The sequence below is a fragment of the Cervus canadensis genome, chromosome 26 (assembly GCF_019320065.1).
Source record: "Cervus canadensis isolate Bull #8, Minnesota chromosome 26, ASM1932006v1, whole genome shotgun sequence".
In the NCBI taxonomy this organism is placed as follows: Eukaryota; Metazoa; Chordata; class Mammalia; order Artiodactyla; family Cervidae; genus Cervus; species Cervus canadensis.
Genome location: NC_057411.1, coordinates 27,767,006 through 27,791,696, shown reverse-complemented (window position 1 = coordinate 27,791,696; position 24,691 = coordinate 27,767,006). Strand labels below are relative to the sequence as shown.

At 36.4% G+C, this 24,691-nt stretch overlaps 3 protein-coding genes across 13 annotated transcripts in view; 2 read left to right on the top strand and 1 right to left on the bottom strand.

Annotated features, from left to right (window-relative positions):
- The window catches only part of ART3 (ADP-ribosyltransferase 3 (inactive)), a 135,586-nt gene that overhangs the window by 85,949 nt on the left and 24,946 nt on the right, over positions 1-24,691 (bottom strand). For 2 of the 9 annotated variants that reach the window (XM_043448384.1, XM_043448385.1), the window contains exon 1: positions 19,767-19,832. The exons of 2 other annotated variants lie outside the window; for them this stretch is intronic. The gene's annotated coding sequence lies outside the window, so the exon portion shown is untranslated. Of the gene's footprint in view, positions 1-19,766; positions 19,836-24,691 lie in introns of those variants that run through there. 5 more of the 9 variants (XM_043448386.1, XM_043448387.1, XM_043448388.1 and 2 more) reach the window with 5 other exon arrangements.
- CXCL11 (C-X-C motif chemokine ligand 11) lies at positions 2,669-5,429 on the top strand. 3 transcript variants are annotated; one of them, XM_043448397.1, is made up of 5 exons: positions 2,669-2,699; positions 3,446-3,536; positions 4,124-4,250; positions 4,365-4,437; positions 4,676-5,429. In XM_043448397.1, exons 2-5 carry the CDS (start codon positions 3,476-3,478, stop codon positions 4,697-4,699), a joined length of 285 nt encoding a protein of 94 aa, XP_043304332.1. In that variant the 5' UTR covers positions 2,669-2,699; positions 3,446-3,475; the 3' UTR covers positions 4,700-5,429. The 3 variants fall into 3 exon arrangements, with proteins under 3 accessions (XP_043304332.1, XP_043304330.1, XP_043304331.1); XM_043448395.1 differs by having other exon boundaries at positions 2,679-2,699; positions 3,054-3,536; XM_043448396.1 differs by lacking the exon at positions 2,669-2,699 and having other exon boundaries at positions 2,926-3,536.
- Positions 19,855-22,329, top strand: CXCL10 (C-X-C motif chemokine ligand 10). The gene is made up of 4 exons (XM_043448398.1): positions 19,855-20,089; positions 20,605-20,731; positions 20,956-21,045; positions 21,493-22,329. The coding sequence occupies exons 1-4, from the start codon at positions 20,035-20,037 to the stop codon at positions 21,527-21,529; spliced, it is 309 nt and encodes a 102-aa protein (XP_043304333.1). The 5' UTR covers positions 19,855-20,034; the 3' UTR covers positions 21,530-22,329.

Genomic DNA, 24,691 nt, shown 5'->3' with positions numbered 1-24,691 from the left:
ACCCATTCCAGTATTCTTGCCTGGAGAATTCCATGGACACAGGAACCTGGTAGGCTACAGTCCACGGGGTCACAAAGAGTTGGACATGACTGAGTGACTAAGACACACACATCTAAGTAAGTATGTGATTTCAGAATAAAATGTAATGATAATTCTCAAATAAGAAGTTAAGTAATGTGAAATAATCATCTGAAAATACAAAACTAGGAAACAGGAAGAAAGGTTTTAATACAGTTATTTTTCTCATCTTACAAAGGGAGGAACTAGATTCTATTTATGGTTGATGTAAATTACCAGAAAAAGTCAAGTTAAAAAAAATTGAGATTACTAGCAGAACACAAAACACTGTATTCTGTTCAGATCACATAAGAAAATGTTAAAAAATATAAAGTTAGAAAGAAATCACAGGAAACATAAAGACAGAAAAGAAACACCAAGAAAGCATTTTATAAAGCTTACAGATTACCAATTACATAGTAAATAATTACATTCACCTATTAAAAATCCCTTTGATATGATTTTTGAAGTGTTTGCAAAAGACATTTAAAACAAATAGACTTAGAAAGCTTAAGAGGAACATGAAGTCAAAGTGAAAGTCACTCAGTCGGGTTCAACTCTTTACTACCACATGGACTATACAAGTCCATGTAATTCTCCAGGCCCGAATACTAGAGTAGGTAGCTGTTCCCTTCTCCAGGGGATCTTCCCAACCCAGGATCTTCAAACCAGGGTCTCCTGCATTGCAGGTGGACTCTTTACCAGCTAAGCTACCAGGGAAGCCCCTTAAGAGGAAACGGTAAAGATAAAAAGAAAACGGGATTATATCAAAGTAGAATCCAAGAAATAAAAACACAGCATGAGAAAGAACTGTTTTTTAAAAATCCACAATTCACACAACTTTATGTACTAAATAATAATGCTTGAGAAATACATATATGCAAAAACTGTTAAACATGCAAATGTAAATGGATATAAATTCGGAAGTACAGGTCTTTAGAAGACTTCTTCAGACATACAGTCAGAAACTATATATAAGTTGAAATAAAAGGTCATTTGATGTCAAACAAAATAGGCCTCCCATGCAAGAGTTTGGACTTAAAAGCAAAAGTGTAATTTGGGCCGCCTTAATGCCTGATCCAGGGCCAGGTGAAGTTTCTGCAACAGCCGCTGCTCCTCCGCCAGCTTTCCCGGAGTTCGTAGGGCCGCCGTTTGGGCAGGCTCCGATCCCGGTGACAGAAGCCTCTGGCCAACACTTCCAGGATCCGGCTCCAACCGAACCGCCCAAGCTATACCCGCCTCTCCCGTTAAAGTTGCAGGTATTGTCCCTTCATCCATCATACGAGGGTGAAGAGAGCATACCACACAGACCCAGAAAACGCTGAGTGGACTGCACAGAGGGACCCCACTGACCCTCGAGAGACTAAGACCATCCTTAAGAAAAAGGAAAAGAAGATCCCGGACAAGCCCTTCAGGATGAAGCCGCATAATCAACTCCTGCTGCTTGGCCTCATCAACATGATTTTGAATTTAACTTCTGTCTCAACTCATGACAATGTTTACACCTCATGGGCACATTCCTACACGGACTTCCACAACACCTACAACTTCTGGGTATGTAGGACTATGCCTCTGTCTGTGAAGGATGGACTTCCTTGGTGGGTGTCACCGCTCCGCCAAGCAGATTTTAAACCACTCTGCTCTTTTCTGGGATGACAAAGAGACTTTCCTCTCTCTCGTTAATCATAACCTCTCCTTGCTGTCTTGGTGTAAGACCTACAGTCAATAGACTCAGGTCATGGGGTTACATTTGATATAAACGCCAGTGTAACAAAAGCCTAACCTACAACAAGCCCCAGTAAATCTACCTTATTTACATGCTAGGTGGACAAGATTTGTTTCAATGGTATGAGTATATTGCTGCCTTTTTCGTACCCTCTGCAGGGACAACAAATATATTATGATTAAAGTGGAAGCCTTGACTAATTTCACAAACAGGCCCTCCTAGATAGAACAGAAGCCATCCAAGCCTTAAATGAAGAGCAAATCTAAATGAGAAAAGCAGTAATTCATAATAAAATGGCTTTGGACATACTCACAGCTGCTCAAGGAGGGACCTGTGCTATAATTAAGGTTGAATGTTGTGTATACATTCCTGACTTATCTGACAATGTATCGACTACTTTAGATGACATGAAAAAACAGGTAAAAGCAATGTCAAATGAGAACATTCCTTTGTGGACTTCGGTCCTATCTTGGGTGAAGAGCGATTGGTGGAAAACTATATTTACCACTGTTACAGTTGCCTTGATAGTTCTGCTTTGTGGACCCTGAATTTTACATTGTATTATGAACTTTGTAACCCGAAGGTTGATGACATTCTCCCTAATTGGCAGCTGGAGAGCCAGGGTGCAATATATCCCTATAAATAATGCTCATAATATGAGTTAAGAGCATCAAGAGGGGGGAATGAAGAAGGAATTCATAGGGCCTGGACTCCATCTCAGGCCTGTCTGTGCTGATCGTGCTCGGCCACCTCTCCAGTGGACTCTGAACTCTCTGCTTAGTGCCTGTGGGAACGACAATGGAAGGATAAGACCCCCTCCGGACAGGGGAATCTTGAAGATCACATCCAGGTTACTCATCACCTAAGAAAAAACAGAAACTAATCACCCCTGCCTCCGGACACTATCTATCAGAATGTAAGCACAGTCTTATCGGTTATTAACTGTTTGGAATGTAACAGCGGGCTTATTGATTATTGACTGTTTGAACACATAACACGTGAATGATGGGGTTATTGTAGTTGTATTTACCCTTCCTTTGTTTATGTAAGTCTCAAGGGAATTGGGGTGGTGGGTTTGGACACGTACACATGGGGTATAAAAGATTTTCACAAATGCTGGTCTCGGCCCTTGGCTAAGAGGAGACTCTGCCTTGGGCCCGCCAGTGTAATAAACTGCACTCCACTAAAAAAAAAAAAAAAAAAGTGTAATTTGTTATTTTTTGTTTTGTTTTTTTGTATAATTTGTTATAAAGAATGTTCTTTTATATAGTTCTGTGAAGGATGGAAGGTGAAAGGGCTGAAAATTGGAAGACAATCTTCCTGAAAGGAAGAATGAATGGCAATCAGAATTTCACTGCCCAGGGTAGTCCAATTAAACAAATACATTTCTAGGAAATGCTACTGGAAGGCTGGTTCCCAGCTGGGAATACTCTATATAGCTCTTTACTGTCTACAGACTGCTTTCACATTCATATTACTTTCAATACTGTAACAAAAGGAAGAACAGTAGATAAGAATAAAACAGAATCTCTTGGAAGAAAGGAACATGACTCAAGGAGGGAAATTCCTGTTGCCATAAGAGGACTGCTGGTATATAAAGTGCCTTATGTATGCCAGTAAGAATTCTCTTCCATGATCTGCTTTTCTACTCCCCCCAAGAAGAATATCAAAGCCAAAGCAGCAGCAGCAAGCATGAGTGTGAAGGTCATGGCTATAGTCCTGGCTGTGATATTATGTGCTGCAATTGTTCAAGGTATATGGTACCTTTTATTTCTCAACCTATAAATGTCTTTTCTAAAGCTTCAAATGTCTTTTCTAATGCTTCAAATGTCTTTTCTTTCACTTTTATCTCAAAATATACAGTGAATTTTTATTTATCCTAAAACATTAGCAGTTGCTACATACAGCTTTGGCAGAGAATATTGGAAATGTTTAACTGAAACTAGAGATGATAAGTTTAACAGAATTTATTTAGCTACAAAATCTGACAAGAGCCTTTAGGAATAGTTTTAAACGTCTGTCAAGAAGATTTTAAGAGATAATGTTATTAGCTTTCTGGAAAAGTTCTTGAGCATAAAAGCAACAGGCAAATAAGCTTGATCTCCAATAAACTTTCATTTATCCCTTTATTCTTTAATGATATGCTTACAAATTTAAAGAGAAAACTGTCAACTTCTTACTTAAGTTCTTTTCCTTCTAACAGCAGTGTTGAGTGCTATTTGACAAATTACTATCTCTAGCCTCACTAAAAACTTGGCTCACATTCTTCATCAAGATTATAAAACAGAGCCCAGTGCTGCAAATTAATGTATTAGTAACTGATGCTATAATCTGTTCTAGGCTTCCCTATGTTCAAAGGGGGACGGTGTCTTTGCATAGGCCCTGGAGTAAAAGCAGTGAAAGTGGCAGATATTGAGAAAGTCTCTATAATTTACCCAACTAATAACTGTGACAAAACAGAAGTGATGTAAGTTATGGACTTGGTGAAGGTAATAGTTGGGGGGGGGGGTGCTTTTTTGTGTTGTTTTTCTTATGTTTTTCCATTGAAAATTTAAGACTGTTTTGGACCTTCCCTTAACAGTATCACCCTGAAAACAAATAAAGGACAAAGATGCCTAAATCCCAAGTCAAAGCAAGCAAAAGCTATTATCAAGGTAGGTTACCAGATTACTTCCATTTTATAATCTGCTTTAACCTAGACAAATTTTTTGGGAAAAAAAAACTGACAACTGCAGAATGGTTTTGTTATGATTCTATGTAAAGTATTCTGATAAGGGATCTCTGGTTATGATCAACTTTCCTTTCCTGCTACACATTTTTGCATGTCAACTCTTAAATCACTAGGAAACAAGAACAGTCCAAGTCTGTAAAATTCTCATTTTCTCATTACAGAAAATTCAAAGAAAGAATTCTTAAAAATATCAAAACATATGAAGTCCCGGAAAAGAGGATCTGAAAACCTAGAACAAGTATAACTGTGACTACTGAAAAGATAAGAACTCTGCAGTAAGGAAACTGACTTTCTCCTGCCGGCTGCAATGAACCTTCACGCATTTCTAGGTTAGGAAACTCTCTAGGAGATTTGATACTCGTAACTATTTTGCTGTGGCTATGAAAGCATTTCTTGTCTCCAGAAGTTATCTGTCTGTACTTGACCTATATTTCATATTACAATATATTATTATTACTAGAATTAAGACCATGACTCATAAGTCAAAGCATCCATGAGTATAATAATCATTCCTTAAATAATTTTTATGTCAATTCATATTCCTTTTCCCAAAAGTTTTATATATATATATATATATAGAGAGAGAGAGAGAGAGAAAGTCCTTAAATATCATCTTGTTTTATAAAGAAGGCTGTAATTCACGAAATGTACCATGAAGACAATTATAAACAAATGGTAACTGGTAAGAGTGCAAATATTTAATAACAAAATGAGTAGCTCTGGTGTTTTGAATTTTTTAAATAAACATTTTTTCATTGAGATATTTGAAGCAATTAGGATCTATGTGTTAACCATGAATTTTGGTTTTATCCATTCTTACAAATTATAGTAACACTTTGGACACATTTCAAATATGAAATATTTTTGTCTACCAAAGAAAAATACTGAAAAATAAATAATATGTGCATATCTGGCAATCACATTTCCTTTCTGTGATTCTTTGTCTTAGAAAAATACCCATCTATTTTTCAGTCATGCCTGTACTATAAAATTTAGAGATATCTAAGATAGTTTCACTTTGAAAAAAATCAAGTAATTTTTCTCTAATAAGCTACCACAACCCTCCTTAAAACAGAAACAAATATATGTTTTCCAGAAACATAAGATATCATAAACAACTTTACCTTGTAATTCAAGAAATACACAGCTACCTGTCATCAGAAAGAATTGTTCTGAAATATATTTTAATGAGTAGTTGTGAAGGACAACTATCTCTTTCATTTTTTTTAAAGGATCTTCCTACACTCAAACTGCTTTCCTACTCAGGGCAAATTTCTTATTATGTGAGCTTTGGCAGGAGGCCAAAAAGAAAAAGCCAAAGAAAGGAGTTCCCTGGCGGCCAGAACAAGGTCTCAGCAAAACCACTCCTACCCTAGACTTTGAACTCCAGCAGGCACCACAAAGATGCTATCAGATATATTTAAAGCAGCAGTAGTAACAGTGTAAGTCTGATAGTGGTGACTTCCTAACCTGTTCCTGTAGCATGACTGTGGCTATAATCCTTCCTGCCACCTAGCACCCTTAGGTTTTGTACATTTTCCAAATCCAATTCTTCAGTCTTCCTGTGAATTCTTCAACTACCAATTAAATTCCTTTCCACTGAAGTGAGCCAGAGCTGGTTTCTCTGTGTGGATCCAAAAACCCTGGCTGTTACAGCACTCTTCATATAGACATCTATACACTGGGAAAACTAAAAGATTTATAGAACTACCAAAAATCAGGTTATTTTTGTTTATTTGAAAACAAAAGAACAATTTAAATGCATCTTTTCCATATCCTTATTATCAATATCAAAGAGCCGACCATAAAACAGATCAGAGAATGAACAGAAAAGTAAAGAGCAGAGTAGGGTGGAACCCCTGGAGCCCAACAGTCCTACTGACTAACTTTTGACTGGTGCCTACAAGCAATAATGAGAAGCCAAAATATTATCCAGGAGATCTGTATATAAATAAATAAACACCTGAATCATATGTTTATTATATGGTATATTATATAGATATACAGTATAAATATTATGTGTGTATATATCATAAATCTACATAAATTTCTATATAGATATAGGACTTCTATAATAATTCCCTGGATAGTTTTAAAACTTGGATCTATCATTAGACTATTTACAGTGATTTTTTTTAAGAATATCTTTAAAAATAAAAAAATTCACTGAGTAAGAGCTACATTATAAATTTGATATTTTTTAAAGTAAAGTAGCATAGATCAGTTGGAGAAGGCAATGGCAACCCAGTCCAGTACTCTTGCCTGGAAAATCCCATGGACATGGACAGAGGAGCCTGGTAGGCTGCAGTCCATGAGGTCGAGAAGAGTCAGACACGACTGAGTGACTTCAGTTTCACTTTTCACTTCTGTGCATTGGAGAAGGAAATGGAAACCCACTCCAGTTTTCTTGCCTGGAGAATCCCAGGGACAGAGGAGCCTGGTGGGCTGCTGTCTATGGGGTCGCACAGAGTCGGACACAACTGACGCAACTTAGCAGCAGCAGCATAGATTCAGTATATTATCATTGAGAAACAATATAATACTTAAATTTCTTCACAGCAAAATAAGACATAAAAGAATTAATGCTGTTGTTCTGTTGCTAAGTTGCGTCCGACTCTTTGTGACCCCACGGACTGCAGCACACCAGGCCTCCCTGTCCTTCACTACCTCCCAGACTTTGCTCAAACTCATGCTCACTGAGTCTGTGATGTCATCCCAACCATCTCATCCTCTGTCGCCTCCATCTCCTCCTGCCCTCAGTCTTTCTCAGCATCATAATTAAAATACTTGTGTCAAAAATCCTTCCCACCTCAGTACCTTTACACATATTATTCCCTTAGCCTGTTTCTTCATTAAACTAATTCCTACTTGCCACTTACATCTCAGCTTAAAAGACATTTCTTCCCTATTTGTCTTCAGAACACTATTTTTTCATGACACTATTTGTTGCAAATAAAGAAGTATTTTTGTGCTTAATATATGCTCTTCCACAAGTGCAAGCTCAGTAAGAAAGTTACTATAATCCTAGTCCATAGTACACTGTCTAGCAGGTATCAGATTCTTGATAAACATTTAAGAATGGAATAACTAAATGGCAATAGAAACTAAGGGAAAGGAACTTACATCAAGGAATATCATGAAGGAATGCATAATGGTAGAAAAGTACAAGTTGAGTTTTTAAAATAATAATTAAATTAGTTCGGTTGAAGTGAGGATGAAGGATATCAAATGTCTAACTGAACAACCTTGAATTTTACTATCTATAAAATGGGGATTCATTAAATGTTCTTGAATAAGATAAGTATCCTAACTAAGTTATTTCCTAGTTATTCTAAATAATTCTGGGGATGGCTTAGAAGATTGACTGGAACCAGGAAAGCTTGGGAAAAGGAGTATGTTGCCATAGCTCAGGTCTGTATTTGCCAAACTTCAAGTCATTCTCATACCATCATCACAAATTTTCTTTTACTGTATTTCTGATCAATCTTCATTATTCTCAGCAACTTCTTAACACTTTTATTTTGCTTCCATGTGCATTAAAAGCAAACTTTCACTACTGTACAAGTGAAATCAACATCACTTCCTATAGAAATAAAATGTAACAATAAAAGGAAACAAGACAAATTTTTAGAAAGGTACCACCTCCCAAGACTGAACCAGGAGAAAATAGAAAATATGAAAAGACCAATTACAAGTACTGAAGTTGAAATTGATTTAAAAACTCCTAAAAAACAAGTGTCTAGGACCTGATGACTTCACAGCAATTTCTATCAAACATTTAGAGAAGAGCTAACACCTACCCATCTGAAACTATTCCAAAAACCTGCAAAAGAACATTCCCAAACTCATGCTATGAGGCTGCCATCATCTTAATACCAATCAGACAGAGATACCACAAAAAAGAAAACTACAGACCAGTATTACTGATGAACACAGACACAAAAGTCCTCAACACAGTAATAGCAATCAGAATCCAACAAGACAGTAAAAGGATCAGACACCACAATCAAGTGGAATTTATGCCAGAGATGCAAGGATTTTTCAATGTCCACAAATCAGGATGATACACAACACTGGAAAAAACTGATGAATAAAAACTCTATGATCATCTCAATAGATGTAGAAAAAACATTTTGACAAAATTCAACACCCATTTATGATAAAAATTCTCCAGAAAGTGGGCACAGAGTGCAAACTACCTCATCATAATAAAGGCCATATATGACAAACCCACAGCTAACATCGCACTCAATGGTAAAAAGCGGAAAGCCTTTCCTCAAGATCAGGAAGAAGAGGATGTCCACTCTCACCACTTCTGTTCAACATAGTTTTAGAAGTCCTAGCCACAGAAATCAGAGAAGAAAAAGAAAATAAAAGGAATCAAATTGGAAAGAAGCAAACTGTCACTATTTGCAGATGACATGATACTATACATAAAATAATCCTAAAGATGCTACTAGAAAACTACTAGAGCTCATCAATGAATTCAATAAAGTTGCAGAATACAAAATTAATATATAAGTCTGTTGCATATCTATATACTAACAATAAAAGATCACAAACAGAAATTAAGCAAACTGTCCTATTTACCATCACATCAAAAAGGATAAAATATCTATGAACAAACCTACCTAAGAGGGCAAAAGACCTTTACTCTAAAAACTATAGAAACTGAAAATGACACAAACAGATGGAAAGATATACCATGTTTCTGGACTGAAGAATCAGTATTATCAAAATGGCCTACCCAAGGCAATTTACAGATTCAATGCAATACCTAACAAAACACCAGTGACATTTTTCAAAGAATTTTTAAATCTATATGGAAACACTAAAGACCCTGAATAGACAAAGCAATCTTGAGAAATAAAATGGAGCTGGAGGAACCAGGCTCCCTGACTTCAAACTATACTACAAAGCTACAGTAATCAAAACACTATGGTACCATAAACCATAACAGAAATATAAAAACAGAAATACAGATCAATAGGATAGGATAGAAAGTCCAGAATACAGTCACACACCCATGGACAATTTACGCAAAGGAAGCAAGACTATACAATGGAGAAAAGACAGTCTCCTCAATAAGTGGTTCTGAGAAAACTGGACAGCTACACATTAAAATATGAAATTAGAATATTCTCTAATACTACACACAAAAATAAATTGAAAATGGATTAAAGACCTAAATATAAGACCAGACTATAAAACTCTTAGAATAAAACACAGAACACATTTTGACATAAGTTGCAGCAGTATCTTTTGGGATCTACCTCCTAGAGTAATAAAAAAATAAAGGCAATAGTAAACAAATGAGACCTAATTAAACTTAAAAGCTTTCTGCATAGCAAAGGCAACATAAACAAAACAAAAAGTCACCCCACAGAATGAGAAAAAATTTGCAAACAAAGCAACTGACAAGGGATTAGTCGCCAAAATACACAGTTCATGCAGCTCAACATATTAAAAAAAGAAAGAAAAACAACTCAATCCAAAGACAGACAGAAGACCTTCCTCCAAAGAAAAATCTTTGGAGAAAAGACATTTCTCAAAGAAAACAAAGAGCCAAAAAGCACATGAAAAGACGCTCAGCATTGCTAATTATTAGAATGCAGGTGAAAACTACAAAGAGGTATCACCTCTCACCAGTCAGAATGGTCATCATCAAAAAATCTACAAGGAGTAAATGCTGGAGAGGATGGAGAAAAGGGAATCCTCTTACACTCTTGGTGGGAATGTAAACTGGTACAGTCACTGCAGGAAACGTATGGAGGTTCCTTAAGAAACTAAAAACAGAACCACCACATGGTCCAGCAATCCCATCCCTGGGCATATAGCCAAAGAAAACTCTAATTTAAAAAGATACACACTCCCCAGTGTTCACAGCAGTACTATTTCAATAGCCAAGACATGGAAGCAACCTAAATGACCATCAACAGATGAATGGATAAAGAAGATGTGATCTCGGGCTTCCCTGGAAGAATTGATGCTTCTGAACGGTGATGCTGGAGAAGACTCTTGAGAATCCCTTGGACAGCAAGGATATCAAACTAGTCAATCCTAAAGGAAATCAACCCTGAATATTCACTGGAAGGACTGATGCTGAAGCTGAAGGTCTAATACTTTGGCCACCCGAAGTGAAGAGCCAAATCACTGGAAAAGATTCACGAAGAGTCAGATACTACTTAGTGACTGAACAAGTCCCTTTCTGAACAGCACAATGATTTAAATCCATCAGTCACTCTGTTAAGTCAAAATATGCTACAATTTAATTGAGATTCTTGGAAACTTCCTATTTTTAATATATGAAATAACTCAGAAAAGCAGCAGCATAATTATACCACATTTCTTCTGCTCTTCTCCAGAGGAACCAGGAATAAAAACTTATTTTCACTTTCTCTGAAATGAGAACTTTACACTCAATTAATTTTTCAGTGGACCACTGGTATATAGACTTGGATTAATCACTGTAGTTGATGACACATACATTGTCACCTCTGAGGCATATATATATCATAAAATGACGACCCATGAACACACCACCCAAATCAAGAACTAGAACATTAATAACAATATAACCATGTGTTTCTTCCCTATCCTATTCCCTTGCTTCTTCCAACCCCAAGACAATCACTATTTTGAACTGTTTCTTCCCTTGCTTTTTTAAAAATTGTGGCAAAATACACATAACCTAACATTTTACTATCTTAAACACTTTTAAGTGTTCAGTTCAGCAGTATTAAATACATTCATGTTATTGTGCAATCATCACTCCCTTGCTTTTTAAAATTGTATGTGTGTTCTGCTGCTTAGTCGTGTCTAACTCTTTGCGACTGTAGCCTACTAGGCTCCTCTGGCCATGGGATTCTCCAGGCAAGAATACTGGAGTGATTTGTCATTTGCTCCTCCAGGGGATCTTCCCAACCCAGAGATCGAATCCATGTCTCTTGTATCTCCTGCCTTAGCAGGCAGTCTTTACCACTGCACCACCTGGGAAGCCTTTTTAAAATTAGTTTTATTTATACACACACAGTTAAACAAAAATATTATTTACCTTTAGTTTTGCTTAACTTTATCAAAAGGGTAATCTTTCTGTATTTAATCTCAACATTATTTTAGAAAAATTCACCTACATTTTCTGCAAACAAGTCTTGCTTGCCTTTTGTTAGTTTCACTCCTAATATTCATGTTAAGAATTTGTTGCTTCTGTAAATTTTTATAAAATAACATTAAACTTATTTCATTTCTGACAGAGAAAGCATAGTACACTGATCTTATAGCCACCTACTTTGATAAATTCAGTCATTTCTAAATTTGAAGGGGTGGTTCCTATGCAAAAAATCCTCTATGGAAAATTTTATTTCTTCCTTATCAATACTTCTGGCTTCAATGTTTTTCTTTTAAATTTTTCAGGCTATGGCCTACAGCACAAAGAAGAAAAGTAAAAAATGAGCATCTGTGTCTTGTTTAGTAAATTCATGGTGTATTCTTACACACTGAAGGTAAGACAGGTTACCTAAGTAAGCCCTTTCCTAAGACTAAATGCTGCATGATTCAGCAGGAGAGGTATGCTATGGCTGGTCAGTGCTGTAGACCAACAGACACATCTGATCACACGAATTACTACATCATCTAGAGAGAGAATACTACCTGTTGCACCTAGGAGATAAGCTGAAACCTGGACAGAGACCTGGCTATATTTTTGAAATGCTGGCCAGTTAAAACTTCATTTAGACTTGTTAAAATACCTTTTTAATAACCTGTCATCTTTAGAACAGTATGAAAGGTGTATATTATAACGTATATTTGAAAATAAGAAAACTGAAGCATAGACCTACCTAACAGTTTGTCCAAGTTCACAGAGCAAGTGAGAGACCAAACTATACACTGCTATCTGTAGGGACCCAGACCACCTAATCATCCCATTAAGTGTGAGAAAAGCAAAGCGCTGCATGGTTTCAGTATGCATACGAACAGAAGTTATTTATTTGCAGGCTTTCCCAAGCATGCTCATTTTAAGTATACGTCACCAACTTTGCCCTGGCTGTGAATAATGAGACACACTGGTAACTCAAAAGTATATAACCAGTATTACCAGACACTGTTAGCTAGGAGAATCTTTTGACAACTCAGTCAAAACTTTGAAAGGCAAAGCTTTACCCTCCTCTCCCAGACTTTCCAAGGTGTACTGTAAATCAGCTGACAGGATTTTCAGTCTTTGGAAATCACTGAACTGCTCCTGCTCACTTTTTAGGAAGTTTCTTCTAAGCACATTAGTTTCTCGGAAAGCATTTTTTTTTTCCGGGTCTGTAACGAGCCTGTTAGGGCAGACACTTTGTTTTGGCCTGAAGCCATAGTTAGTCTTAAATCAACAGCAAATGAAACTGACATCACAGATGTACTTTTTCCCTTAATTCTTTCCTTTAAAAACTAGACTCAGATCAGTGAATACTAAGAAAGTGAATATATAAAAAGCCATGCAAAAATTAAAATATAAAATTTTAAAGTTATTATTTAGATTTTTTTATTTAGATTTTTATTCACATGATTCATGTAAGGTTGCCAGTGGATGTAACAAGTAATAGTTGGCTTACTATTGTCTCTAAAGTTTGATTTTTTTTTCCAAATTCTCCACACTGATCACACTGATAAAGATTTCTCTCCTGAGCAGAGCCCCAATCAAAACAAGCAGAAAACAGTCCTTTGTTTTCATTCTATTTTTATAAGAAAACAACCTGATAACTAATTCAACTTCTCAGGTACTCTGATACTAGAAAAGGGTGAATTGGTTATCAGCCTCAATCATTCTGGTCACTGAAGGTCTTCATATAAATGAATAAACTGTCTTTAATTTTCATCTTATGTTCCTGTATATCTGGTTTGCAGAATAACTCTTTAAGAACATGTTTACCCTGAATGATTAGAAAAAAATGAGAGTTTCCAGACCTGTAAACCTCAGGACCAGATCCTACAGAATCCTAACAAGATATTACCAACCCTGAGACTGAAGTAAGCTGCCTGATTGGCTGGTTAGCATCTCTCTGTACCATTTTTGGTGACGCTTCTCTAATTGTGTATGCTTCCCTTCCTGGCCATTTGTCTAAATACAATGCACACTTTAAGGTTCATCTATTACTGGTCTTAATAAATACAATCACCCATAACCCCTCCCCATATCATATATTATCTATACCACTCATTTGTCATTATCATACAGGTTTTTTTAAATTGATATTTACTGTTTCATATTTGTGGCCTTTCCAATTAGAATGCAAATCCATCAAGGACAGACACTGGATCTTATCCTAGTATCCTGTGAGACTAGCTTGATTCCCTTCATAAAGCAGAGAGACAATAATGAAAACAAGTACAATCCTCCTCATTCTTCTGCTTCCAAAACCATCAATGAACACGTAAGCAATATGCACTGAAAAGACTTGCATTCCTTCATTCATTCAGTACATAACTGCAGAGAACCTCCAAAGAATAACTTAAAAGTTTTAGTGCTCCACCGTTTACATATTTACACCATTGTCGTAAAAATAAAGATTTTGACCTATAGCTAGCTGAGAATACGTGTATTGATTCTATTTATCTGAATCTATGCCAACTTCTGGGGAAATTATAGCTTTCTTAGGTTAAACATGGATTCTAAAGCTAGGAAACAGTAAAATTCATGTCTTAATATAGACATGTGATGAGTCAATGGAAATTCTTTTTGAAGATATATAACTCTTATTTGCATCATTGCTTAAAGTCTCGAAAGATGTATACATCTATCCATCCATCCAGTATTTATTAAATACCTTCCATATGTCAGGTAACATGCTAGGTGATAGGTATGAGCTTTGAAAAAGACTGATATGGTCCCTGTTCTTTGAGGGCTTATAATTGAATGAGACAAAACAGACATTAAAAAGTAAACTAAGCAAGTATCAGAGCGTGAGAAGTGCCAGAGAATTAAAATAGGTCATGGATATTCTAGATTGATAAGAGAGAAGGTACTATTTAGATAAAACCCAAACGTCCAGAAGGAACCACCAATGCAAAGAACAGGGGGAAAAACATTCCAAATAAAGAAAATTGCTAGTATAAGACTCTGTGACTGGAGTATAGTAGCTGAGAGGGAAAATATGAGATGAGGCTGGAGAAATCAGTAGCAACCAGATTATAGAGAACTCAGTAAAACAAGACACAGAATTGGACTTAATTCTCAATGTGACTAAGTTATTGAAAGGTCCTAAGCAGAAGAATAACGTGACCACGTATGGTTTGTTTCTTTAATTTTATATTGGAGCATAGTTGATCAACAATATTGTGTTAGTTTCAGGTGTACAGTGATGGGATTCTGTTATACGTGTATGTGTGTCTATTCTTTTTCAAATTCTTCTCCTAGTTAAATTATTACAGAACATTGAGCCCTGTTCCCTGTGCTATACTGTAGGTCCTTGTTGATTATCTGGTTTACATACAGTGGCTGGAGACTTCCCTGGTGGTTCAGTGGTTAAGACTTTGCACTCCTACTGCAGGGGGCGCAGGTCTGACATAGAGAGCAGTGTATACATGTCAGTCCTGAACCTCGCATCTACCCCTTTCCCCTGGTAACCATAAGTGCCCATAAGTCTGTTCTCTAAGTCTGTGAGTCTGTTTCTCTCTGGTAAATAAGTTCACTTGCATCTTTTTTTTTTTTTTAAGATTCTGCATATAAGCAATATCATATGATATTTGTCTTTGTCTGATACACTTCACTTAGTATGATTATCTCCAGGTCTATCCATGTTGCAGCAAACAGCATTATTTCACTCTTTTTTTGTGGCTGAGTAATACTCCATTGTCATGTATGTACCACATCTTCTTTATCCCATTCATCTGTCAATGGACATTTAAGTTGCTTCCTTGTTTTGGCTATTGTAAACAGTGCTACAGTGAACACTGGGGGTACATGTATTGCTCCAAATTAGAGTTTTCTCCAGATATATGCCCAGGAATGGGACTACTGGATCATATGGTAGTTCTCTTTTTAGTTTTCTAAGGAACCTCCATACTGTTCTCCATAGTGGCTATCCCAATTTACATTCCCACCAACCATGTAGGAGGGTTCCCTTCCCTCAACTCTCTCCACCATTTATTGTTTGTAGATTTTTTGATAACGGCCATTCTGACTGGTGTAAGGTGATATCTCACTGTAGTTTTCATTTGCATTTCTCTAATAATTAGCAAAGTTAAACATCTTTTCTTGTGCCTCTTGCCCATTTGCATGTCTTCTTTGGAGAAATTTAGGACTTCTGCCCATCTGTGGATTGAGTTATTCATTTTGGGGGGATTTTTTTTTTTTTTGGGCTATTGAGCTACATGAAATGTTTGCATATTTTAGAAATTAATTATTTGTCAGTTGCTCTGTTTGCTAATATTTTCTCTCATTCTATGGGTTGTCTTTTTATTTCATTTATGGCTTCCTTTGATGTGCTGAAGTTTTTAAGTTTAATTATGTCCCATTTATTTTTTGTTTTTGTTTTGATCACCCTAGGAGCTGTGTGGAAAAAATATTGCTATAATTTATGTCAAAGAGTGTTTTGGCTCATGTTTTTCTCTAAGAGTTTTATAGTATCCAGTCTTACATTTAGGTCTTTAAGCCATTTTGAGTTTATTTTTGTGTGTGGTGTTAAAGAATGCTCTAATTTCATATTTTTACATGCAGCTGCCCAGTTTTCCCAACATTATTTATTTGAAGAGACTGTCTTTCCTCTACTGTATAATCTTGCCTCCTTTACTGCAGATTAATTGACCACAGGTGCATAAGTTTATTTGTGGGCTTTCTGTCCTATTCCACAGATCTGTATTTCTGTTTTTTCTGATGGTTAACATACTGTTTTGATTACTGTACCATTGTAGTATAGTCTGAAGTCAGGCAACCTGATTCCTACAGCTCTGTTTTCCCTTTTCAAGATTGCTTTGGCTATTTGAAATCTTTTGTGTTGGAGCTCAGAACTCTCACTTTTAAGGGAGAACCTCTGCAATATAATTACTCTCTGGTTTGTGGGTTGCATTCCCAGGGCAATGGAATTTGATTTTTGTCACAAGTCCGCCCTTCCTACTCATCTTGTTATGATTCCATCTTTACATCCTTGTTGTAGAAGATATTTTCTGGCAGGTTCCAGTCTTTTTCATTGATGGTTGTTTTGCAGATAGTTGTGATCTTTAGTGTGCTCATAAAAGGAGGTGAGCTCAGGATCTGTCTACTCCACCATCTTGGCCACTATCCTCCAGAATGGATTTTTAAAAACATGATCTAACTGTACAGTTTTTACAAAGATGTAATTTATATTCAATGACATAAACACATTAAAAATTAAATAACAGAAAAAGATATTTCATGTTAACAGTAACCAAAAGAGAGCTGAATAGCTGTAGCTACACTTAACAGACCAGACAAAACACTGTTAGCGGAGGCAAAGAAAGATAATCTGTAATGATTCATTAAGTCACAACAGTTAAACACAAGAATATAAAAAACTTTGGGAGGTGTCTATATTTCTGATGAAAAAAAGTTGAGCAGGCTCATGAATATAGCTGAGGAATTATCTAGCTGAATAAATGACAAGATGCTGAATGATAAAATCTATCGGTAGTATTTTTAAAACCGCAATAAAACTCAACTCTTAAATAAAATTTACATATTTTAACAGAATTAAAATGCAAATATCAGAACTAGGAAGAAATAAGTGTCTTTTCCCCCAGTCACAAAAATCCCAGGATATACAATGTTCAACATATTCTAACACAAATCCAATAGAGTATGATCTGTTTCAGGAAAGGAAACTACCATATAAAATACCATAAGTAAATAAATGTGTATCTATGTGATTGTTTACTGGCTAACACGTGTTTATCTGAATATATGTGTCTAACATACATATACTCTACAGCATTTTTCATTTCAGTATGAGATTCACTGTAAGACAGACCCATCTTAAACCCTAGGTGCTTAATTATTGAGGCACCAAAATAACCTCAACGATGTCTTCAGCTAATGAAGACAGAGAGAACAGAAACCAGAAATCCAAATCAAGGAAAATGTTCTCTCTGGAGAGACAACACCACAAAGTTGTCAGAAAATGGACCCCAGAACTAATGATTAAGTCAGTATCACAAAGCACTTCAAACAATGCCTGGCATGTAAGTTAATGTTATGTAATATTTAACTAAAAATCAATTAAATGGGTAATAAATATTTTCTCACTAATAACAGGCCACTAACAGGCATCTCTACCTCAACTCTCCTACTCTGCTATACAGATAACATCTTATTTGTGAAATTAGATACTAACAAAAATAAAATTATCACCATGTATCTTTTCATTGTTTAATGATGAACTGTCCAGTGCCTCTTCCATCCATAAAGTGAAGACATTTCCCCAAAAATGTTTGGCATTTTCACTCACAGTCCCATTTTTATTCTACACAAACAGCCATGGGAGGGCTCCTCCATGTCACTGTCTCTCACACATCTTTCCCTTATCAGAAGAAGGCCTTTTTGCTGGGTGAAAGTCTTCCCAGTTCTATCAGTCTCTGCCTCACTTCCCTCTCCTTTTGACTTTCCAGTTTCCCCACAGCTAAGTCTACTGACTTACCCACTTGCAAGCTTAGCTCTACCCCAGTCCTAAGAACAGACCGACCCGAGATTCAACAATCCAGAAATTTCTGTATCCCGAAGCAACAACTCATTCACTGTTCTGATGACGGAGTTCCTGCATATGAGGTTCCAAGTTTTACATGTGTTCAGTTTACAAATATGGGTTTTTAGCCTCTATGCCAACTTTTAGGCCAGCACCTGCCAGGTACACTAGTCTAACCCTAGTGTGGAAGCCCTACCTTTCCCTGGACCATCCCTACATTACTGCAGCCAGGATGACTATGAAAAGACCCCCCAGATATTTTCCTAGGTTCCAAGTATCACCTGCATCTGGATGCCTGCGTTTAGAATAGTATTTCATCTTGTATCTCCTGTTGTCAATCACTTGCCAAGAATACAACCAGACTATTTGTCCTTTGAATACTGGTGAATTTCTAACACGTGTTATATAAAAGCGTATTACCTACTTCTTACTGATAATGTCTGCTGTGAATAATCAGACAAGCATTACTGAATGCTAAAATAAGAAACCAAGTTTTGACCCTATTTGCCCAGCTGAAATTGTGCTTATTTTAGTTATCAATGCTACCAGCTCTAAGGCTACCACATTTTTCCCTCTGCTTTGCATGTGACATTCTCTTAGAGCTGTACCCATCTTAAATCAATCTGTTTCCATTCTGTTCTCCTAAGGTCTGTCTTTATTTATGCCCTATTTTAAATTTATTTCCTCAAAAAGCTTTTTTTTTTTTTTTTTTGCAATAACCCTACTATAGCTACAAATCCTTTTCTTACTCCATTCTGGATCCTATGATGTTTTCACTCAGGGATGGACTGTAATACATGAAACTTGTTTACTAACATACAAGAAATCAGATATCCAAATGCACAGTGTTTAACCTAGAAATAATTATGTTGGAGGTTATTCACTTATTTTAGTGATGTTATGAATAATCAGAGCAGTTCTAGAATTCTTTGAAACTTGCCAGTTCCATGTCTTTGACCTTCTCCAGAAGACCAAACCTATTACTTGGTACTATTTGATCAAATACTCTGATATCTGATCAAATACTGCAGTGCTTGGCGAAATTATTGTTTCCAAAAATTAAATTTACCTTCAAAGGAGGGGAAATTGCTATTACTGAGGAATTTTTTAAAATTGCCAAGCCTCTAAAAGTATTACCAAAATTTAAAATGTTGAGAGAAAAGCATCATAGTTAAAATAAATGCATGACAACCTAATACAATTATCTAACCTTTAAAATTACTCTTCCACATATAAAATAATTTCCTAACTTCTTACAGGATTACTATAGAAGTAAAATGAGAACATATATGACATCCCTGAAACCCATTAAAGTGTAAACCCATACAAAGTGTAAAAAGTGAATAAATGTAAGATTTCCTATTTATGCCTTACTGATGCAAATTTAAATGGATTTGAAACAAATATTAAGGCTTATTCATTTTAAAACTGTATTTAGGACTCTGATTTAAGTTGACATTTTTATTTTGCAGGAAGTGCAAGAATATAAGTTCCTTTTTAAAAAGTAATTCTACTTGCAATAAAGTTACGTTTTTCAAGAAACCATTCATGTTTTAGAAAGTGAAACCTAACTCACCCTATTGAAACAAAGGCAGGAGAGGGAAATTCCGTACCTCAGAAGCCACAATAAATATAAACAATATCTTCGATTCTGCAACATGGGACTTCCCCAAGCAACAGACTGCAGGTTTTGCCGAGTCAACTGTAATGTCATCCAATCAGAGTTAGAGAGGGAAAGTGCCTTTGCAAATAAATACTGCATCTGAGATCGATGTTTTCTGAGACACTCCTCAACTGTTCAGGCAGTCTGAGCCTACGGCAGAAGTACCTTCAGTTGCAGCACCATGAACAAAAGTGGTTTTCTTATTTTCTGCCTTATCCTTCTGACTCTGAGTCAAGGTAAGGAACATCAAGGGATACTTAATTTATAAGAACAGAAATAGGACTAGGGTATAGATTTTATAAGTACAGAAATAATGTATTTGCAAAAGTTTTACAGTCTGCCTAAAAATGAAGGGTAAATGGACAGAGATTGCTTCTGATCAGAGCTTATCATCAGAGAAGCAAGTGGAATAAAAGAGAGGAGGAGGAAGGTGGGAGTGGAAAAGAAAGAGGGATATACAGAGAAAATATGAGGGAAGGAAGAGAAAGAGGAAGAGACAGGTATTTCCTTAGTTAACTTAAGTGTAATTAACTATATGACTGGGGCTCAATGCATCTTGCAATCAATGAGTTACAATTTCATTCTTTCAGGGAATCAACTAATTAAATCAAACAGAACTGTATGATCACAGATTGACTATGTGATTACACATGGAGGCAGAGGTTCTGCTAAGTACTACCCAATCCACATTAAGTGCCTAAAATGAAAACTGTGCTCATGTCCTCTGCTATATCTGTTTCTTTTCCTGCAGGCATACCTCTCTCTAGGAATACACGCTGCACCTGCATCAACATCAGTAATGGATCTGTTAATCCAAGGTCCTTAGAAAAACTTGAAGTGATTCCTGCAAGTCAATCCTGCCCACGTGTCGAGATTATGTGAGTAAAATCTAATGATCATCTCCCTGGCTGTAATCAAACATTAAATATGTGATGATGATTCCAAAAATCAGTAAAGGGTTTATGATGATCCTAAGACTTCCACAGAGCAAAGAGAAACATCAAAAGTGAAACCTAAATGCCTGACTTTAAAACTATATATTCCATCTGTTTTATTGGCCCAACATTGTTTTAAATATTTTCACTCTTTTTTACTCCTACAGTGCCACAATGAAAAAGAATGGGGAGAAAAGATGTCTGAATCCAGAATCAAAGACCATCAAGAATTTACTGAAAGCAATTAACAAACAAAGGTAAGTTTGCTATTGCTTTCAGAAGAACTGCTTTTTAAGAAATGTCGATCTTGCAAAGTTAGAAATATTTGCATTGGGCTTTCCGGTGGAATTCTTGGCTTAAAATGGTGTTACCACCATGCTTCCACTACCTCCATCTGCTTCTATACTTCAGGTGTCATCTTCTGTGGTATCAAAAGTTACCCTAATTACCTGTCTGGAAGTGTCATTAGTCCACTTCAACCTTGAAGCAGAGCTATAACAATGCAAGCAAAAATGCCAAATTTCCCATAAGCTTTTCCTGGCCTTAAAAAAAAGCATCCTGTGTAACCCACAATGATTGTGTAGGAGCAGGAAAGCTCACCACACTTCATCTAAGGACTTAGGATTACCTATGAACTCACTATGTTCCTAGCAGAATTAAGACTGGACTCAAGAGTCTCTTACACCCTCTTTCTCTTCTTACAGGACTAAAAGATCTCCTCGAACACAGAAAGAGGCATAATTACTGCACTACTGATAAGGATGGGCCAGAGAGAAGCTACCTCTACAATTGTTTCCCTATGTACAGTATATGTCAGGCCCTAATTGTCCGCAGACTTCAGTTCTCCTAAAAGGTGACCAAGCCAGTCATCAAATCAGCTGCTACTACTCCTGCAGGGGAGAGGGTGGCTCATCACCCTGAGCTGTTCAGTGGTAACTCTGCCCTGGCACTACAACTGTAAGCTACACCGAGGCGCTACGTTCTCAGTCAATGTGCTAAGTCCAAGCCTTGCTACTGACAGTTTCCTCCCCTTTTCAATCTTTCTAGGTTATTAAGGGATCTTTCCAGCTCTGGGTTTATTAGAGACCTTAGGATCTCAAATAACTAAGAGATATTCAAAGCAATAATACAATCTGCTTTTTAATGAAAGATCTCTACTCCATGGGCTTCTACTGCCATCCCTCCAAGGGGCCCATATTCTTTCAGGTGTTATGTACATAGTTCCAAATATACAGAAGCAGCCAGAAATATCCGGTGTGAAAATAGCAGTATTTAGTCAAAAACTATACAAAGTGGAATTCTTAAAGGTGTATGTTTTTTATATGATTTTCAGTGTTCATGGAATAACTTGTATACAACTATTAACTTGTGTAGTTATTGCAATGGAATAAATTTTTAAATTTAGATACATGTTCTGCATGCTATGTAAGACAAATATGCTAAATGCTTTCCAAAATAAAAGTAATGTTCTCTCCTAGAAATATTAAGAAAGATTATTTAATTGTTTAGAGGCCAAAAACATAATAAATAATTATAACTAAGATGAAGTGTCTGGTGGATCATTTGACTGGGACATTTATTTCATAAAAAGCATACGCTGGAGAATCCACAGCCAAAGAAGCAAGGGTGGGTGGAGGACAAATTAGTTTGAGGATTACCACATTCCTTCCAACTATAGTCTCTAAAGGCCCATCATACAGGATTCTTTCAGGGTTTATGTGGCAAAGCAGAGCTTGGCCTGAGCTTCAGATCCTTAAGAGTCAACTTTCTATGAGACATTTGCAACCCGATAACATCAAACTCCAAAATATCTTAAATTAATTCCTCTTCCCCCTGCACCCAGATCTATTTCTCCTCCTCTATTTTACAACCTAGATGAACAGCGGCATCATCCATTCAGCTCCCAAAACCAGAATTTTCTGAGTACTTCTACACTCCTTCTCCTTCACCTCCCATATCCAATCAGTCACTAAGAAGGTATCTGCAAAGCATTTAGTTGGCAAATTATTACTTTCTTAAAAGGAAAGTATAGACAACTAGCTGAAAAACAGGAAACAAATGAACAGAATTCCAGAAAAGAAACAAGCATAACCCCTTAACATATGAAAAGATGCTCAATTTCATTAGTAATCAGGGACACATACATTCAAATCATTATGGTATACCATTTCATGCCACCAGATTAGACAAAAACATTATGTTGGATAATATCAAGTATCAGGAAGGTATCTAGAGTAATGAAATACCTCCACTTTTGATGAAAGAGAAAACAGCTATGACTACCCTGAAAACCAGCTTGGTATTATTTCATACAATTTAACATGTGCACACTCTATGCTCTAGCAATTCAAGCACTTGTAGATACCACAGATAAATTCTTATATAGAATATACAGAGAGAATGTTACAGGAACACTGTTTACAATAGTAAAACTCTGTATATAAAGCCACATGTTCATAAATAGAATGGATAAGTAAATAGAGTATTTTAATTCAATGGAATATTATACCGTGTGAAAATAAATGAAGTACAACTATACACATCAACATGGATGAATCTCAGAAACAATCTTGCACAAAAGCAGCTTGCCACAGAAAAGTATATGCAGCATGGTTACATTTACTATATAAAGTTTTAGAACAGGGAAAGTAAACACTGACAAAGACTCTTGAACACACAAGTTTGAACTATGTGGATCCACTTACATCAAAATTTTTTTCAATACATACTATAGTACTACATGATTTGCATTGGTTAAATCCCCAGATGTGGAACCACATATACGGAGGTGCTGGTGGTGGTGGTTTAGTCGCTAAGTTGTGTCTGACTCTTGCAACCCCATGCCAGGCTCCTCTGTCCAAGGGATTCTCCAGGAAGGAATACTGGAGCGAGCTGCCATTTCCTTCTCCAACAGACATGAAGAGTCAACTATAAAGTTACACATAGATTTTTGACTTGGGGGAGAGAGGGTCTGTGCCCCAATTCCTATGTTGTGCAAGAGTCAGCTGAGATTCATATATGATGAAAACAAAAACAAAGGAGCGATTTCCATAAAGTTCAGGAAGGTGATTATTTCAGGAGGTGAGAAGGAAATGAAACCAGGGAATAGCACATAAGGGGCTTCTGCACAATAGTAAAGTTCTATGTTTTCACCTAAATAATGGATACATGAGAATTTGTTCTTTAATCTGTACCTACACATTTTAATTTTCAAACACATGCTCTATTTTACACTTAAAAAGGCAAAACAAACTAGCAAAGAAAAAAGAACTTCAGAATATTACCAACTCTGAGATGTCTTCACAAACATCAAGCAACTTCACATAGCAAAAATGACAGAATAAGAGAGCTATCACTGGGGATGTGATGTACAGCATAATGACTGTAGTTAATAATGCTATATTACATATGTGAAAGTTATGCAAGAGAGTAAATTGTAAAAGTTCTCATCACAAGGAAAAAAACTAGCCATGTGACAAATGCTAACTAGACTTATTGTGATGACATGATGATCATTTCACAATATATACAAATACTGAACCATTAGGTTCTAAACCTGAAACTAATAGTATCAGTTCAGCATGTCAACTGTACCCCAATGAAGGAAACTGAAGAGACAGATAAAAATCTAATGCAGAGAGAGAAAGCACAAACACTAACACCACATTTTATGGCCCTTACTATGAAAACCTTAAGGGGATCACAGCAAAATTGAAGTGGCAGAGTTCCTCCTTCCTGCCCTCTCATTTTCTCTTTCTTCCTGACCCCATGAATTTATACAAAAGATCACCTATTTTATTCTCAACCAACTGCCAGCTACCTTTCAAGAGAGCTTTAAGTTGTTCTCTGTTCAAAGGCAGGGCATTCATTTAACAAACATTTATCCCTATTATACACCCAGGT